We start from the raw sequence: 17557 nt of genomic DNA on the forward strand, positions 1-17557 counted from the left end.
TTTCTTTGGGCGAATCTTAACGCGATAAAGAGGCCCCCCCCCTCCCCCAACACCCACACACACCCACACACAGTGAGCGAGAGAGAGGGCGAAGTAGTCGGGGAAAGAGCGAGCACTGGCGTATACAGACGCAGGCACTAAAAAACTGAGTGAAGTGCCCACCCCACGCACACGTACCTACGCCGCCTAACATTATGATGAAAAAGGCTAAGGACGTCAACGACGGCGGCGGCACGGTTGCCGATTGACAAGCTGAGTAAAGAGGAGTGGAAGAGTCGAACCAAACACGCGCGCGGCGGCGAAGACGAACCGCAGCCACCCAGGACCCACAACCTCCCCTTTCCCCACCCCGTCATGATCGCCATCATTACGGGCAGCAGGCCGACGTGTCACTCAAAGTCCCGAGCCAAAGAAAAACAAAAAGTAAACACCCAAAGAGAGGAGCCCTGAGAAGTGCCCCCATGCGCACTCGCACAGCGCCACGCAGCCTCGACAGCACGCAGGGCTGACAAAGGCGCAGGGGGAGCCGAAGAAGAAGAAGAAGAGAGAGAGAGGGGGAAGAGGAGGACGGGTCGAGGACAAGACCCCACTTACCTCTTCAGCCATACAGCAGCGCGTGCACCTCCGTTGGGGAAGTGAGGTTATTGTTTTTTGTGCGTCTGCCAACGTTTCTATGCCAGCAAAAATGGCCCTCCTCCTCCTCCTCCTCCTCACACCCTCTCTCTCGCTTGCGTTTTATGGAGAGACCCACGCAATCAGGTGCGCACCCCACCCAGCAATGCACAAATTCAGAGGCGCATGACAGGCATACGTCACGCACACGCAGCGGAAGTGCCTCGCTTAGAGCAAAAAGTGGGGCAGTCTCGGGAGCAGACGCCCAAGTTGCGCGCCGACAAGCTGCGCTGCCCGTGTCGTGAGGCTCATCTTGGTGCGGCGCTTATTACCGGCCAGCTTTTTGGCTTTGAGTGCTGCGCGTGAGCCCATCAGCCGCTTTCCCACACCGCGAGCGGCGTTGTCCGAGGACTTAGCGCCACCGAAGAACTCGCCAGGACGGCGCTTGCTCGGCGGCGGTGTCTCGTGCTGGCAGGCGTGCACGCGGTACGTCGTCGCACCCTTCGCGGACTCCTCGAGCATCAGCAGCGGCTGCCGAAGCGACGGCAGCTCCACCCCGCCTGTGATGCTGGACGACCGCTGCTCCTTCTGAATCGAGTTGACGAGCACACGTTCATACTCCTGGAAGGTCTTGTCGAACTTGTCGAGCTCCGTCAGCCACATCCTCACCGGTGTTGTCCTCTTCAGTTCCTCAATCTGCGCCTGCGTCTTGGCAATGTCCTCCTGGAGCTTCTCGGTGCTTGTGCGGGTGAAGAAGGTAATGGGCTTCTTCAAAATGTAATCGAAGCTCTCATCTACGCGCACGAGGCCGAGCTTCACACACGTCTTGGTGAGCGTGTCGTCTGTTGCATTGAGGAAGTCTATCTGGCCTTGCCGGAAGTGCTCCACAAACTTCCGCGTGGACTTCAGACGGGCGAGGTCCATCTCCATCAGCCCAATCTTGCGAGTGCGGCGGCGCTTGTACAGGTCGAGGCGGCGGTCGTAGTGCCACTGCAGCACCGGTGCGAGGTTTGAGTCGATCGGGCTAAGCGTACCGGTGGGCGAGAAGACGGTGCCGTTGATGTGGACACGTTGCGCCAGTGCCAGATCCGCCTCGCACTCCGCCCATGTTGTCAGAGCGCCGTCGCGCACGATGAGGTCGATGTCGATGTGGTTGGCGCCTGAGTAGTCGGCGATGCGTTGCACAACATCCGTGTTGGCGAGGGACGAGATGTGCAGGCGGAACGCCTCGATGCTCGTCATCCACGGAATTTCGGATATGTGGAAGCGGCCATTTGGGTGGGCGGTGTATTTGCCCACCGCGATGAACTCATCGTCGGGGCCGCGCCGCACCGTCCCCTGGAAGCCCACCGCCCACGGCACAAGGTTGCGCACTACCTGCTTGGCCGACTCGCCGTTGATCATGGCTCGCACCGCCGCTGAGACGTCGAGAGGGTGGAATGGCGGGATTGTCGTGGCAAAGCCAAAGCCGATACCGACGGCGCCATTGCAGAGCAGCATCGGCAGGATGGGGACGTAGTGGTGAGGCTCCACGGGCGTTCCCTCCTCGTCCATGTAGTCCAGTAGTGGGTCGTCCTCCTCGGGGAACAGCAGGCGGGCAAAGCGGCTGAGCTTCGTAAAGATGTAGCGCGGGGCGGCGTGGTCGTTACCGAGTTGCTGTCGAGATCCGAACTGACCCTCCGGCACGAGCAGGTTGATGTTGTTGCCGCCAGTGAAGTTCTGTGCCATCTTCACGATCGTCTCCTGCAGCGAGACCTCGCCGTGGTGAAACGCCGACGCCTCTGAGATGTAGCCCGACAGTTGCGCCACCTTTGACGCCTCGGAGCTGTGGCGCCGCAGCATTGCCCACAAGATCTTCCGCTGCGACGGCTTCAGTCCGTCGACGCAGTGTGGAATGGCGCGGGCGTTGCCGACGAGTGCGAAGTGCACCATCTCCTTGTGGACAAACTCCGGAATCGTCAGTGACTTTTTGCTGCGGTCGATGTCGATCTCGCCCTGGAAGGCGTTTGCCTTCGTCATCCACTCCTTACGCCATTCCACCTCAGCTGCGTCGAAGACGCTATCGAGCAGCTGGTGGTCCTTCGCGTCGACAGTGAGTCGCATGATGTTCTTTTCCATGTCGGCGAAGTACTCCTTCCCCTCTGCCGTGGTCGACGTCCCGAGGCCTTTGTAGTATTTGGCCGTGTAGCGCGCCGTCGGGTGGGCCCGCTGCCAACGGTGGAAATCACGCAAGCTGTGAAAAGCGATCACCTCCTTCGACTTGCCGCTCACTTTGATCTTCACAATGGGGGTCGAGAAGAGGGAGATGTAGCCGGGATTGTTCTGCAGCAGCGTCGGCCACAGCGACTCGAAGGCGTTGATGACGAGACCCTTAATGTGCGAACCATCCGCGTCCTGATCAGTCATGACGAGCAGTCGCTGATAGCGCAGTTCATCCGGCGTTCGGTACTCCTTGCCCAGCTCCAGCCCTAGCGCAAGGAAGAGGTCCTGCAGTTCCTTGCACATCTTGAGTCGCTTCAGGTTCTTGTTACGCACGTTCAGCAGTTTTCCGCGCAGCGGGAACACACCGCAGTACTTCTTCTGGTCGCTTGAGAGCGAGTTGAGGGCGAGCGCCTTGGCAGAATCGCCCTCTGTAATGATGAGTGTGCGGATGTTTCGGCCGTCTGGTCGAGACGAGGTGGCATCGACGAGCTTTGTGATGGAGGATATGAGGGTCTTGCTGCTCAGCCGCCGGCCGGCGCCGATCTCCTTGTTTAGTTCGTTCGCGAGCTGGTCGTCCATGCTGTTCACGTGTGCCTCCAGGAATGGCATTGTCTCGAGGTACTTCTCCAGCGTGTTCTTTGGCACGCGCGGCATTGTCACTGTCGACACGAGCCGCGCCTTGCTCTGCGAGTCGAACTTTGGCTGCGCCTGAATGAGGAAGACGAGCACGGTAAAGTGTCGCTGCACCCGGTTCGTGTCCACCACCTTGCCCTCCTTCTTAAAATTCCGGCTCAGCGAGTCGAGGCAGGAGTCAAGGATGTCGATGGCGGCGTTGCAGTGCGTGCCGCCATTGTAGGTGACGACGCCGTTCACGACGCCAACAATGCGCTTGGGGCTCTGCGTCAGCTGGGGCACATACGCGACACTGCCGTTGGGACTCGTGTGGACAAACGGCTCAGGCGGTGTCGACCCGTTCGGGCCGGGTAGCGAGTAGAGCCGCGCGTAGTCGGTAAACGTCTCGAACCCAAAGGGCACGTTGTTGAGCCGCACTTCGATCTTGGAGAACATCGCGGCGAGGTCCATGATGCGCTTGTGCAGCACCCGCTTCATGTCGAGAGAGATGGACGCGTTTGGGAAGCCAAAATGCGCATAGTCGGGCATAAACTTCACACGCGTCACATTCTTCTCCTTCGGATCGACCCGGCTCACGCGCGGCGCCGTCGCCATCCGCATGTGGTCCGTCCAGCTCATGTGGAACTCGCGGCCGGCGGTGCGGCAGATGACAGAGAACTTCGTGGAAAGAATGTTGGTCAGCTTAGCGCCGTAGCCGTGCCGACCCGCTGTTGTCGAGGTTGAGTCATTGTTGTAGTTGGAGCTGGTCAGCAGGTGTCCAAACACCATTTCTGGTATGTATATCTTGTGCTCTCTACTGCGCACAATGGGGAGGCCGGCGCCGTCGTTCTCGACCGTGATCTCGCCTGTGTCGGAGATGCTGATGCTGATGTACGTCTGCCGTACTGATCCTTTGCTGTTGTTGATGTTATCCGCCGCGTTGAGCAAAATTTCGTCCACGATCTTCAAGAGACCCTGGTTCACCCGCATCGTCTCCCACACCATCTTGCCTTTCTCCGGGTCGAAGATGTACATGGGCGTGGGCTGAGTCTCGATGCTGCCCACGTACATCTCCGGCCGAAGGAGGACATGGTCAATCGGGGAGAGCTTCTTATACTTGGAAGCGTCCGTCATTCTCGTTGGTGCTTATATGTGGGAGGAAGTGTGTGTGTGTGTGGGGGGGGGGGGTTTGTTTGCGCTCCGGTCTCTGTGTGTCTCTGGGAGAGGGAAATGTAGTCACGGAGACTACGCACCCACCAGAGGTGAGTAGTTGTGTCGTTACAGCGTCTATAATGATGCGGGTAGTTCAGCACGCGCCTCTGTGTCTCTGCGTTTATGTCGGTGGCTGCCCGTCTCCTTCTTGTTCGCTCTCCCTCCTCCTCCCCGTGTCTGCCTGCGAGTAAAATCAGGCTGTTAGGGCAATGCAGTGGTGTGCACAGCGCAGTGACACACAGACAGACCTGCTTGACAGGCCTTGAAGCACGCGCCACGGTTGGGCAAGGAGGAGAGAAGGAAGGTGTGTTTGCGTGAGAAAAGGAGCCGCAAGCGTCGCCGAGCAGCGTCTGTGCCACGCCGTTATGTTTGAATCGTGGCGATTGCCTCTATATATGGGTAGAGAAGCGAGAGTGAGTCAGGTGCCTCACGCGATTCCGCTTCGTTGCCTTATCCTTGTTTTCGTCTATGCGTGGCTGACGTATGCGCGCGTGTGTGTGTGTGTGTGTGGGTTGGATAATAATGATGAAAGGGAGGTGGGGTGGGGTCGGCCGATAGAAGAATGAAAGCGAAATGTGCAAGCAGAGAGAGAGTGGAGGACCTGCTCAGTGTAACGCGTACATGCACGTCTCGCACGCGCGCGGCTTGAGGAAGGGCCACGCAGAGGGGAACGGAAGTCGATGTCCCCAAGAAGAGGGAGGGGGGCATCGTTGCACAACTTCGTAGTGAACCACTAAGCAGGTGCGTCCACAGCGGAGTGGAGGGAGGAAGGTGAGTGTCGCGTGCCTCAGCGCGGTCCCTCATGGGAAGGACATCCCCCATCAACCTCGTTCTGCTTGTCCCTCCTCCTCCATGCAAACCAATGCACGCATGTGACGGGAGAAATCAGCGAGGGATGCAGGGGAGGCACACCTCTGATCTTCACCTGTGCTACTGCCTCCCCCCTCGTTCCCGCAATCACTTTGTTTCCTACAAGATCGTTACAGCAGCGCTGCGGATGTGCGGGGAGAATGTTGGGCGGTGGTGGCAGGGAGTGAGGCAGGAAAGAAAGGCGCGCATGCACGCACACAAGCACGTGTATGACAACCACAACAAGAACACCGACCCCAGCACGACCAAGAGTCAGGAGAACACAAGCGCACACTCATCATTGGCCGCCGGACGCGCGAGGAGGGTAGGGGGCAGGGGGGGGGGGGAGGGGGCACTGACAAAGAAAGAGGCGCAGCACACGTGAAGTGGCTCAGTGCAATAGATGCCGGCTTCGCCTTCTCTAACGGTGGGTCTGCCCGCGTGGGCACGAGTGGCGTGTCTGGCAGTCGGAGGAATGAAGGCGGGGGCACACCTCAATAGAGGGGGGAGCAGCGGCAGGATTGACGACTCCCCACCTCCCCCCCACACTCCCACACGCAACACAGACGCTCCTTCGTTAAAGCGCGTAATACTAACGATGGGCAACACGATATTCTCAGCAAACGGTGCTGACAGCGTTGGCAGGAAAGGGAGTCGATAGGAGCGCGGGCAGCACCGCACTTGAGACAGGAGAATGAAGGGAGAGGGGGAGAGCAACAACAGACATGCCAAGACATATATGGAGGGAGATGCACACAGCACAGAGAAACACAGACAGAGTGACTGAAAGGAGAGGACGTAGACAAGGCCTTGGAGAAGAGAAGAGAGTCGCAGTAGCAACGAAGCCGTCGGCCCCTCCCCCCTCCCGGCGTGAGGCAGGGGCACAGAGAGACAGGCGTACCGGCACATAACACACCTGCACGCCTTCTCGCACCGCAGCAACGCAGCAGCGATAGCGACAGAGAACAGTGGTAAGATAAAGGATAGCACGTAGGAGGCACCACCACCACCACCACCACCACAGATGAAAGACAGATGATGACGGAGAAGAGAGGCAAGGCGATAGGGAGTGAAGTAACGCCACCTCTCGACTACACCAGTGAGCAGGGTGCAGGAGGACGGGGAGGGGGGAGCGAGAGATGAAGGATGAGCACCCGACGTTCCTTTGCTGTTTTCCATGATGACAGGCGCACTTCACCCCCTCCCCCCATTTTGTATCACAGCAGTACACAACTACACACAATTACACACCAACGCGTTGGCCACGAGCTTGACTGCGCACAACCACAGGCCTGCGCCAGACATTTCTCTGTGCGTCTCCCTCTGCCTATGCAACCCACGCACCGCAGCTGCGAGAGAGAGGGAGAGAGAGAGAGGGGAGGATTACTTATTGGAGATCCTCAGCTGCGGACTGTGTTGGGCAACGTAGCGAGACCCTGGCTTCTCGCGCGGCTTGGCGTGGTTCAGCATCAGACTGGCGACGTACTGGGACGTGTTTTTGGTGTGCACCCAGAAGAGGTGCACGTGCTCATCCCAATTCTCGAAGTGGTAGACTTGCCCCGCCACCATCATCACACCGAAGCCCTCGGCATTGTTCAGCGCGTCCGCGGGCAGGCGGGTCGTGTGCAGCATAATGTCGAGCGCATCGCGCACCGTCGTGGTGCGGCCGATCGTAATGAGGAAAGGCTGCCCAAAAGCTCCGCGCTGCTGCTGCTGCCCCAGTGACATACTGCGGTCGTGCGTCGAGTAGTTCATGTGGCAACAGGCAATGCGCTGCTCCATCCCTTGCAGCGGCGCCGCGGCTTGAATATCCACCTCAAACTTGCGCAGTGCCGACGCTTCCAGCGCAGACTCCTCGGCGCCGGTCTTCGACATGGCCACCTCATGCATCGCCGCGATGACGTGCCTCGCTGAGTCCACGAAGCTCAGTGTGAAGTGGGGTGAATGAAGGGTGTCCTGCATGGTGCCCCACACGTCCGCCTCACGCTGCCACGTCGGCACAGACTGGCAAACGAACCGCACAAGGCCCTGGCGGGTGATGCTCGCGAGGTTGACGCTGTAGCTTTCGCGGTGCAGTGCGTGGCCCGCCTGGTCCCGCAGTGTGGCGGTGACAACGCTAAAGTTCTGATGCTGCTCACGCGCCTCAGCCAGTCGCTCGTAGTAGAGCACGGAGGTCGGGTTGTACGAGTCCAGGTAGAGGAGGTTGGTCACGGTGAGTCGGTTGCTGGACGGCGTCGGTGACACCTCTGGCGCTGGCTCACCGGTGTTGCAGCACTGGTACAGCTGCAGACGACTCGGGTCGAAGTCGACGACGCGGCCGATGGCGGTGCACACGGCCTCGTAGTTCCAGCTAAAGAGCATGCGACACGAGTGCTCCGTAGGAAGCGTCGCCACCGAAATCTCGTGTAGCGTGGAGAGCTGCACTGCCTCGTATGGGTTCAGCATGGTGGCGATACGAATCGGGTCGGTCTCCACCGCGACGTTCGCCACGGTGGCGGCTCTGCTACCAGTGGCATCCACGGCCGACGTCACCATTGGACTCACGCTGCTAGTGATGCCCCCAGTGCTGCTGGTGCTTGGCGTATTCGCCTTCGTGGCATCTGACGTCACGGACTCGGCGCTGTTGATCGGCGCTGTCGAGTTGCCCTGCTGCGGCGGGCCAGTAGTGGAGGCGGCGGCGGCCTCCTCTGACTCTCCGCCCGGTGCTGCCGAGTTCAGAGAGGGAGTTGTCGGCGCGACAGCAGCGAGACCGCCGGTCGACGTTGGCTCTTTGTTGGCGGCCGTGGACAACGCTGCGGCCGCGGCCACGGCGCTGCGCTGCCGCTCCATCGTCGTCTGCCGATACGCGTCGTCGTTAGCTCGGTGACTGCGCACCACCTCGACGATGTGCACGTCCAGACTATTGCGCGTGTCTCGGTAGTAGTTGAGGACAGACAAGTGGCGGTGCGAAGGTGGAATAGTTCGCAGCTGCGCCACTACCACGCAGCCGGATTTGAGGTCCTCCAAGTCGAGGTGCTCGTTGAGTTCCACCGGCGTGTGGTCGCCACGCTCAAGGAAGAAGCGGAACATTGACGGCGGTGGTGGCTGCTGCCTTGCTGCGATGGTGTCGGATGAGGGTGGCGCTGCGTCATCCGAGAGGCCGAGGAAGTCGAGGTAAACGGCCCCGCAACAGTAGATTTTGGCTGCCTTGTCGATGAGTCGACTGCCAACGTACTGGACTGTGTTGGAGGAGTAGTCGTAGTACTTGAAAAAGATGAGGGCGCGGTCGTAGCCAACGGCGGGCAGCACCGGCAGTGCGGCGGCCGATCCCGCAGAAGACGGCTGCAGGAGGGGGTGCCCGAGGGGGAGCTCGAGGTGCACGTTGCGCACAGCCACCATCCGCCTGTTCGGCATGTAGCATGTGAACATCACCGACACCGTCCGTCGCGACGCGCCCAGCAGCAGAGTAGCGGTGTTGCCACTGTCGGTGACGCTCGCCATTGCGATAGGAAGCGTCTCCTTGTCGGTCGTGACGACGTACTCGACCGTGGCGGAGTAGTCAGAGTGATCGAAGGTGATATGCAGTGCCTTCGCCTCCGTTGGGCTCGACATCTCCACCGTGTAGCAGCGGCCGGTGGCGTCCTGCTGGACGCTGCGGATCAGGCCGCACTCCTTCGTCAGGCCGTGCAGACCTGGCAAGGGCACCTTCGCCTGATCGACGTAGAGGCACATTGTCAGCGCGGTGTTGCTCTCCTCTGCGGTGAGGAACTCCTTCAGGCACGCCTGCTGCTGCTCCAGCTTAGGGTCCTTGCGCGCCTCGCTTTCCGCGTGCGTCAGAAGGGGGATAGACGGCCGCAGCACCGATCCATCGCTACACCGCCACAGGCGACAGTTGAAGGCCGTCACACCCTGCCGCGCCATCTCCGGCTGCGCGGCCAGAGCCTCGTACACGGCTGCCAGCGTGTCCGACTTGCGCACTGTTATGACGCAGTCAGCGAACCGGCGCCACTGCTTGGCATCACGAGAGAAGAGCTCGGTACTGGACACAGAGCCGCAGTACTTGCTAAGGGCCGCATCAGTGATGCAGTGCATCGTGACGGACAGCCGGGCCTCCTCAGCTTCGCGCAGTTGTTGCTCTTCTTCCTGAATGGCACGCCGCATCGCCTCTTTGACCAGGTCGGACACGATGTCCGTCGGCGACGGCGCGAGAATCGCCGGCGCATCGGCACGACGCACGTAGGAGAGGATGTACGCGTTCGCCCCTCCCATGAGCGACACGTCGTGGCGGAAGTTGTCGACTGCGCCAGCGCTGCGGCCGTAGTTCGCGCGCACCGCGACATCCTCCGGTACCTGACGTACGTTCTCGTCGTCATACTCGAGCCAGCGGCAGAAGCGCTGCTCCACCGGGTCCCACTCTCGGATGTAGCAGTAGTAGTGGCCGCTGCGAGCCGTGCCCCGGTGCACAATCACTCCTTGCAGATCATAAATGGCAGGCGAGTCGTTACTGAAAGGGACAACAGCGGAGCCTATTTTGCTCTTAGCGCCCGCGTCACCGCCACCGGCAGCTGCTGCGGCGTCCGGCTTCTCCAGTGCGCGCAGGTCGAGGACGACGGGGAACTCCAGCGGCGTATTCACCTTCCGCATCTCTAGTGTCGGCGAGGTCAAGTCTATGGCGAAGCGCTTAAGATGGAACCACGTCACGGGAGGGAAGCGAGTGTAGCTGTATCCCTTCTCAGCATCCATGTACACCACCGGCATCCCCTCTCGCTCCACACGGTACTTGTTCTCGCCGATGAGCTGGTCGCGTGCAGTGAGTGAGGTCAGACTGCCTAGCAGCGTGTTGTGCTGGCCAAGAGGAATGTGTACGTCGTAGTAGGTGTCGGCGCGGCGTGAGACGTACGACTTGTCTAGCGTCTCCACGAACTGCTCGCCTCGCCCCTCGAAAAGTTGGTTGATTGCGCCCTCCGTCACGGTGCCCTTCATCCGCTCCTCTAAGTTGTCGCGCAGCAGAGTCGCCATTTCCTGGATGTCGTGCTGCACGTATAGCTCCTTGCGACCCCAGCCAAAGGCGTTAGTCAGCACGGTGGTGTGCGCCGGCGTGGTGCGCTCTTGCATCTGGAAGAAGGTCTCCTGCAGTGCCTTGTACACCGTCGGCCCATCGTCACCCTCGACAGGGATGCGGTAGACCGCAGTGCGGAAATAGCTAATGTGGAAGAGCAGCTGCAGAAGCGAGTTCAGGTAGCAAGTGCAGCCTTCGTTGATGAGCCCCACTGCGGTCGGCGCCATTTCGGCCTCTTCGTCGTCGTTCGCGCCCACTGGGGATGGACCAGCAGCGACACTGGCATCACACCCAGCCTCGCCTACGTGGCTGCGGAGTGCATGGCTATGCCTAGGTACGTCACCCTCGTCGTCTGCGACGGTGGTATCGCTACTGCTGGAAGTAACAGCCAGATGGTCGCTGCACTGCGCGTTGACGTCCTCTCCGTGGATGTCGCTGCTGAGCTGCGAGCAGAGCGACGACCCTTGGCTGGTGTCCGTCGACCTATTCCCCTCCGTGCTGTTTGAAGATCGATCCCTCGCGTACACGTTGTCCACATTGGTGGACTCCATTGTGGTGACTAGTGAATGAGTGGATGAGGAGAAGACTGGCGATGGTGAAGAGAAGGGTGTGTGTGGAGGCACAGCAGGGGGAGAGGGAAGGGGGGGGGAGCAAGAGAGGTCAGTCTCGGTATGGAGGAAGGGCGGGGAAGGAAACGACAGTCGAAGGAATGGGGGGGGGGGAACCCAAAGGAGAAGAGGCACAGCGGGCTCACCGAGAGGCAGACTGGCACGGCAGCGAGAAGGGAGGGAGTGGGGAGAGGCTTCGGTGGTGTGAATACGTGTGCTTGCGCACAGAGAACTAAGTGGCAGACGCAAATCAACGGGGTATCTGTATATCGGCGGGTGTATTAGGAAGAGGAGGGAGGGAGAAAGCGAAGGAGAGGGAAAAGGGACTGACGTAGGGTTGTGGTGCGTAGCGGCTCTGTGTATATCTGTCTGGATAGGGGGTTCGCCAACTGGGTGGCCTCGTATGCCAGTAGGTGAGGCGGCGTGAGTGACGACGTCTGTGGGTGTGACGGCGCGATGGAGGAGAGGAGGAAAGGCTGGGGCAGTCTGAAGCGTTCTTGGAGTGGTGGTGACGCCTGGTCGTTGCGTGGGAGTTTGAACAGGTATGCGGATCGCTGATCACATGCATATCCACCAGCGTGAGTGTGTAAGCGTAATGAGAGAGGGGGAGAGGGAGAGAGCAGGGTAATAAGCAAGCAGCTCCACGCAACCCACCTGCGCACTTGGGAGACGTGCGGCCCGGCTACGAGGGTCTACTGATCCTCTATGCGTGTCTATCGGTATCTCTATGTTAGGGGGAGGGCTACCCGGGGGGTGCTGAAGATCAAGACGCAGAACTACACAATGCACCTGTTCCCCACAAAACACCCCATCGACCGCCCACACTCCCCCTCTTCCTCCCCGTCTCTGTTCTCTCCTTCGGCCGTTGCAAGTACATTCGAACCCCGGCGCTAAAGATGAGAGAGAGAGAGTGTGTGTGTGTGCCCGCCTTGATCATTTTATTTGAAGATAACTTAATCGATACAGTCGGACACCAGACCCAACAACGCGTGCGGTTTGGCTCTGGGCAGCAAAGATGTGTATCGGGACCCCCATGAGAAAGAAGGGGTGGCGATTCTCAAAGGGGCGACCGAGACGGGCTTTCTCTTTTCTTCAGCACGCGCCCACTCGCTGGGCCACACACACACACACACACACGCGTGAGGTCAAGTCCCCACTCTGCCCTCACCCCAGGCCCCACCGCCTGGTGCGGAGCAGCCGTAGACACACACGCGTTACAGCAATGCGCCGACTCACCGTCACCTGAGCACGACCCCCTGCCCCAAACTCCACCCATTCCCCACTTTGCACGGCGCCTCACAGCCGTCCCCATCATGCCGGTCGCCACCCGGGGCATCCCCCGAGGTGGCACTCAGGCTCCCCACCCCAGTGGGCAGCGAGGGCCGGGTGAGGTGCGCTCGAGTCACCTTGAAGCTTCGCCCAACATACGGGTGGCACAAGCGTGTTCGCCGTCGCAGGCCGCGCTGTCCAGGACCTGACTACCGACACCAGTAGCGGTAAAATCGCTCGGACTTCGCCCACGTCGTAGGTGCTTGACCCTGCCATCACGAGAAGTGGTTCGGCACTGGCAGAGGGATAGAGAGGGGGGTTGCTTGGCTTCCCCACACAGAGTGTGGGTACGGGGGCCTGGATGCCACACACTGAGGTGGGACCCGTCATCAGGGGTGCTGGACAGCGAGCAGAAGAAAAAAACGTGAGAGGGGAGAGGGGCGAGAGTTTCGGGCGATATTGACAAAATAGAAAAGAGAAGGGGAAGAGGGGAGGGGGAGACCAGAAACCACCTTAGCGACACAGCGCAACGAAAGGGGGATGAAGAGGCGACACGTAGTGTGTGTGCGGATGGCCCCGTAGTGCAGTCGAGCCTTCAATGGCACACGGCTTTTCCGCGGGGAGGGCATAGATAAGTGGGTCCGCGAAAAAAGTACCACCCAACTGGCGAGGGAGAGCACACTGCGGGCACCACGCCACCAATTACACGAGCGCAAACAACCAAATCCGCCAACAGCAGTACATGTGCGGTGCAAAACAAAAAAAGAGAGGCCGTGTTGTAGAGCAGAGAGAGAGAGAGAGCGACGCACAAAGGCACAAGCCATGCCGCGTCGCGGGTATAGCGATGCGGCATTGAGGGAAATAACGGCTTGGCACACATACTGACGTACGAAGAACATACATAGACACGCTAAGTATAGCAGCGATCAACGTCCCTTATAGTGTCTCCCATGAATAGGCAACACACCACCAACGATTCTCGCTAACCACTCGCTGTGCGAGCTTCCACTCTCCCTTCGCAAGAATCGCTAGTACCATGATCAGCAACGGCACCCACGCCTTAAACTCCTACAGATACCGCCGACACGCGGCGGCCGTCCAGGATATCTTGCCACTTCGCACGGTTGGAGGTTACCGTGTCAACACACCACTGCATTCCATGAAAGAAGCTGCCCACAATGTCCCGGAAGAACTTGCCAGCTACAAAGTCGATGAAGCCAATCTGCCCACGTGCCAGCTCGGTGTTCTTCGACCGGTCAAACATCGGCAACACCTCCACGCCCTTCTCTTTCTCCATGTCACCCTGGCGGTAGAATTCCTCCGTCACAGCCATCGCCCACATGCGCGACGTCTCAAACGGCTTCGTCACATTCGACACGTCACCGGCCTTAATCAGCGTCTGCATCACCAGGCGACGATGGGCCTCATTCTCCATATCAAACCCGCCCGTCACCACCTCAAGGAAGCTCTTTAGCTCGTCACTGTGCTTTGCCATATCAGTGGCCAGCACACAGTCAATCAGGGAGCGGTACGCGTACGCGACGTCGTCCCCGCCCAGCCCCTCGAACACGTCCGCGGTGGGGTCGGACAGTATTTCGATGGCGAGGCTGCAGTGATGCACCTCCAGCACGGAGTTGTTCCCGCTCGCGCTGGACAGAATACCCAGCGGCGAGTCCGTCTTCAGGTAGAAGCTGTTGTTCACACCCATGTGGTCGAGGTCGTGCACCAGTGCAGTTATGAGCAGCACGTAGCAATCCAGCTCCATCAGGAACTCCGACGCCTTGCCAATGTACAGGTATGTGTGCAGCGTCTGGCACACATCCACGACGTGGTAGAAGTTGTGGTACGGCACACGACGGTACCTACGGCGGCACTGCAGGATGAAGTTCAGCAGCGTCTGCTCACGGCAGCCAAACTTCTCCGGCAGGCCAGTGTTCCACAGCAGATTGTACGCAACACCGGCAGCCGCATCCATTGGCTCGCTGCACCTCTCGCGCACTTCAAACAGGTTGAAGTTCGGCGAAGCGAAGTCATATGCACTCCCGAAGTCGATCGACATCACCGCCTCACGCTCCTCCGGCGTCACTTCAATCACATTCACTCCCTTTAGACCACGAAGCGCTGAAACGCTGTTGCGATGCAGGCCCAAGTTCATTGCCTCACGGCCTGCGTTCACGGCGAACTCCAGTAGATGGCTGTTGTTGATCGAGATACCGGCAAACAGTGAGAACACCTGGAACGTTTCCCGATCCACGGATGTGAAGCAGGACACACTACCATCGTCGTTGAGCTTGTTAACGAGCTGCACCACGGCAAGCACCTCGCCATTCAGCATGATTGGCTCGCACAGAATGGACTGAGTACGGTAGCCCAGCTGCCGGTCCACAGCGCTGTTGAAGCGCGAGTCGGCGTACGCATCCATGATGTTCTCACCAACGCCGGACTCGGCAACAGTGCCGGCAATGCCTTGCCCGCACGGAAATCGGATCTCGTTCGTGCTGTCGGCCATCTTGCTGTATAGCTCGTTGCGCTCCTTATCCAGCAGAAACATCGAAGACCGATCCGCGTTCAGCAGCTTCTTCGCACCGTGCAGCACGTGCCGCACAATGCTGTTCACGTCGCGGATGTCCGTGTTCGACAGCACCGTCACAACGTCCAGGATCGCGTCGCCCTTCTTCTTCTCCGCCAGCAGCGTCTCGTTGATGCGGCAGTTGCGCAGCGACGCGGCAGCAAACATGGAGAACGTCTCAAACAGCTCCTCGTCGCGCTGTCCAAACACCCGTGGCAGCCGCTGCCCGCTCTCTGTCACCATGTCCAGCTTGTTGATCAGCTGAGCAACGGCAACGATCGTGCCCTCGAACGCGATCGGCAGGCACAGAATCGTGCGTGTATGGTAGCCAGTCACCTTGTCCACAGACCGGTTGAACCGCTCGTCCTCGTACGCGTTCGGGATGTTCACCACAGCACCCGACTCCGCAACGTAGCCTGCGATGCCTGTCCCAGCAGGCACCACCACAACGTTGCCGTCCTCAAAGTGCGCCTTCAGACTGCCGTCCGCCTTCACCAGGAAAATGCTGCACCGGTCGCTCTCCGTCAGCGTCTTCGCCGTGTTGATGATGGACTGCACCAGCACCGACTCCTCCAGCGTGTCGCGCGCAAGCCGTGTCGCCATGTTTACCATGGCCTCCGCCTTCCGCGTTTCCCATCGCAGCTGATCAATGGAGATGGCGTTGTGTATCGTCAGCGCCGCTACCTGAAGTGCGTATCCAAATTGCGGCGTTGTTGTGTCCATTACGCTACCCTCCACCTCCATGCAGCCGACGATGCGGTTGTTGTAGCATAGGGGAATATAGGCAGTGTTGAAGAGGGTCACGGTCTTCTTCGTCTGCGCACACCTGCCGATGGGCGCGGACGCGTCCATGGTGGCGACGGTGTCGTGCACCGGGTCGCACAGCACTGCGTCGTTTATGTTTACGTAGTGGGTGCGCACGGGAAAGCCCACAATTTTGGAGAATTCGTCATTGATGGTTGAGATTATGTGGGAGAGGGGGTGCTGGAGAGTCAGGCAGCGCTGCGACAGCTGAGCGTACTCTTGTAGTTCTCGATGATGCGATGCATTTTGGGTGGCGCGCACCGCACCTGCAGCGTCTGCCGCGCCGCCACTTATGCTAGAGAAATGGTTTCGTAAATTGGCGAAGGCGGAAGCCTCTGTGTCGCTGAGCTGCACCCCGCAGCGCCTGTAGCGACCCAGAATGGAATGGCACAGCGTGAGTGCCTCGAGGAGATGATTGCTACCGTCTGGCTTGGTGGTTGTGCCGATCTCTGACGTTTGCTTAGCCGTAAGAGATGCCATGGTGCGGCACTGCTTTCTCATTGCCTCACACTCTGATGCGGTGGGCACACGTAGGTGTCCCGTGCAAAGTGGGATCCCAATGTGCGCGTGTAGGCACCGCTATCTTGAGCGCCCTTGTCGTGGTCGACCAAAAACTCGCAAAGTCAGACGAGAACGGTGCGGGGAGACACGGAGGCGGAGGTGAAGAGACTAAAGTTTGTTCTGACGCACACACGCTCGCACGGTGAGCGCAATTTGTATCCAACTTTTTGTTGTTGGATGGGAAAGACGGATGGGAATAAGAGGCGCAAAGTAATGAGGACGAGACGGGTTGTTCACCGAGGGTAATCCGCGTGGCGGAAAGCGTTGCAGAGAGAGAGAGAAGCATAGAAGAGGCCTCGGCAGGAAGCACGGCTCACTGCTGTGAATGACACTGCCGCTGCTTTCGCAGTTGCCCTGTCGCCATGTGGCACACCAGCCAGCTTTCCATACGCCACAAGTACCGAGGGCTTCACGTAAGGGCGACAAGGTGGATCAGCGGGAGATTCTACTCGAGCGACGTACTGGATACGGAGGAACGACAAGGCCCGGGCAATGGTGGCTCACTTCATGAATGATATCGGTAAGGCTACCAAACTAATATGAAAGTGAAGCCGATAATCTGCGAGTGCCCATGTAAAGAAGTAATCCACCGTAGGAAGAGTTGCGCTCGAAGGGACAACCAGAGCCGGGAAAAAGAGGGCCGTAAGCAAAAATGAAAGTAGGGAAGGCAGTGGGGTGGTGCGGCGGCCCCACAACTGTACATCGACGGCACGGGTGAAGGCAGGCGCAGGGGGCGCAGGGAGAAAAAAGAGGAGGAGAGGAGGAATGTCAATGGGGGGAGAGGTGCCGCATTCTTGTTGTCCACTCCCCAGAATGCAAGTCCAACGGCTTTCCCCTCCATCGCCTCCATCTGCCGACCCACGAAACTGCAGAATGAAAAGAGAAAAACGGCTGAAGAGAGAAGTCACGTGCACACCAAGGCGCACTAAAGACAACACGTGAAAGGGGGCAAAGTGAAGAGGGATAAAAAAAAAATATGATTTTCCACGCGCCCACTCGCTGGGCCACACACACACACACACACACGCGTGAGGTCAAGTCCCCACTCTCCCCTCACCCCAGGCCCCACCGCCTGGTGCGGAGCAGCCGTAGACACACACGCGTTACAGCAATGCGCCGACTCACCGTCACCTGAGCACGACCCCTGCCCCAAACTCCACCCATTCCCCACTTTGCACGGCGCCTCACAGCCGTCCCCATCATGCCGGTCGCCACCCGGGG

The 17557-nt window shown here is 59.4% G+C and overlaps 3 protein-coding genes across 3 annotated transcripts; all 3 read right to left on the bottom strand.

The window, feature by feature from the left end:
* Positions 1–840: 840 nt before the first annotated feature.
* LBRM_15_1230 (mitochondrial DNA topoisomerase II) lies at positions 841–4560 on the bottom strand (the record flags this gene model as incomplete). Its single annotated transcript, XM_001563520.1, has 1 exon — positions 841–4560. One exon carries the CDS (start codon positions 4558–4560, stop codon positions 841–843), a length of 3720 nt encoding a protein of 1239 aa, XP_001563570.1.
* A 2310-nt stretch (positions 4561–6870) lies between these two features.
* LBRM_15_1240 (putative ubiquitin hydrolase) lies at positions 6871–10752 on the bottom strand (the record flags this gene model as incomplete). Its single annotated transcript, XM_001563521.1, has 1 exon — positions 6871–10752. One exon carries the CDS (start codon positions 10750–10752, stop codon positions 6871–6873), a length of 3882 nt encoding a protein of 1293 aa, XP_001563571.1.
* A 2710-nt stretch (positions 10753–13462) lies between these two features.
* On the bottom strand, positions 13463–16276 carry LBRM_15_1250 (putative cAMP specific phosphodiesterase; the record flags this gene model as incomplete). The annotated part of the gene is made up of 1 exon (XM_001563522.1): positions 13463–16276. The coding sequence occupies one exon, from the start codon at positions 16274–16276 to the stop codon at positions 13463–13465; it is 2814 nt and encodes a 937-aa protein (XP_001563572.1).
* Positions 16277–17557: the final 1281 nt, after the last annotated feature.

Source organism: Leishmania braziliensis, chromosome 15, assembly GCF_000002845.2.
Source record: "Leishmania braziliensis MHOM/BR/75/M2904 complete genome, chromosome 15".
NCBI classification, from domain to species: Eukaryota; Euglenozoa; class Kinetoplastea; order Trypanosomatida; family Trypanosomatidae; genus Leishmania; species Leishmania braziliensis.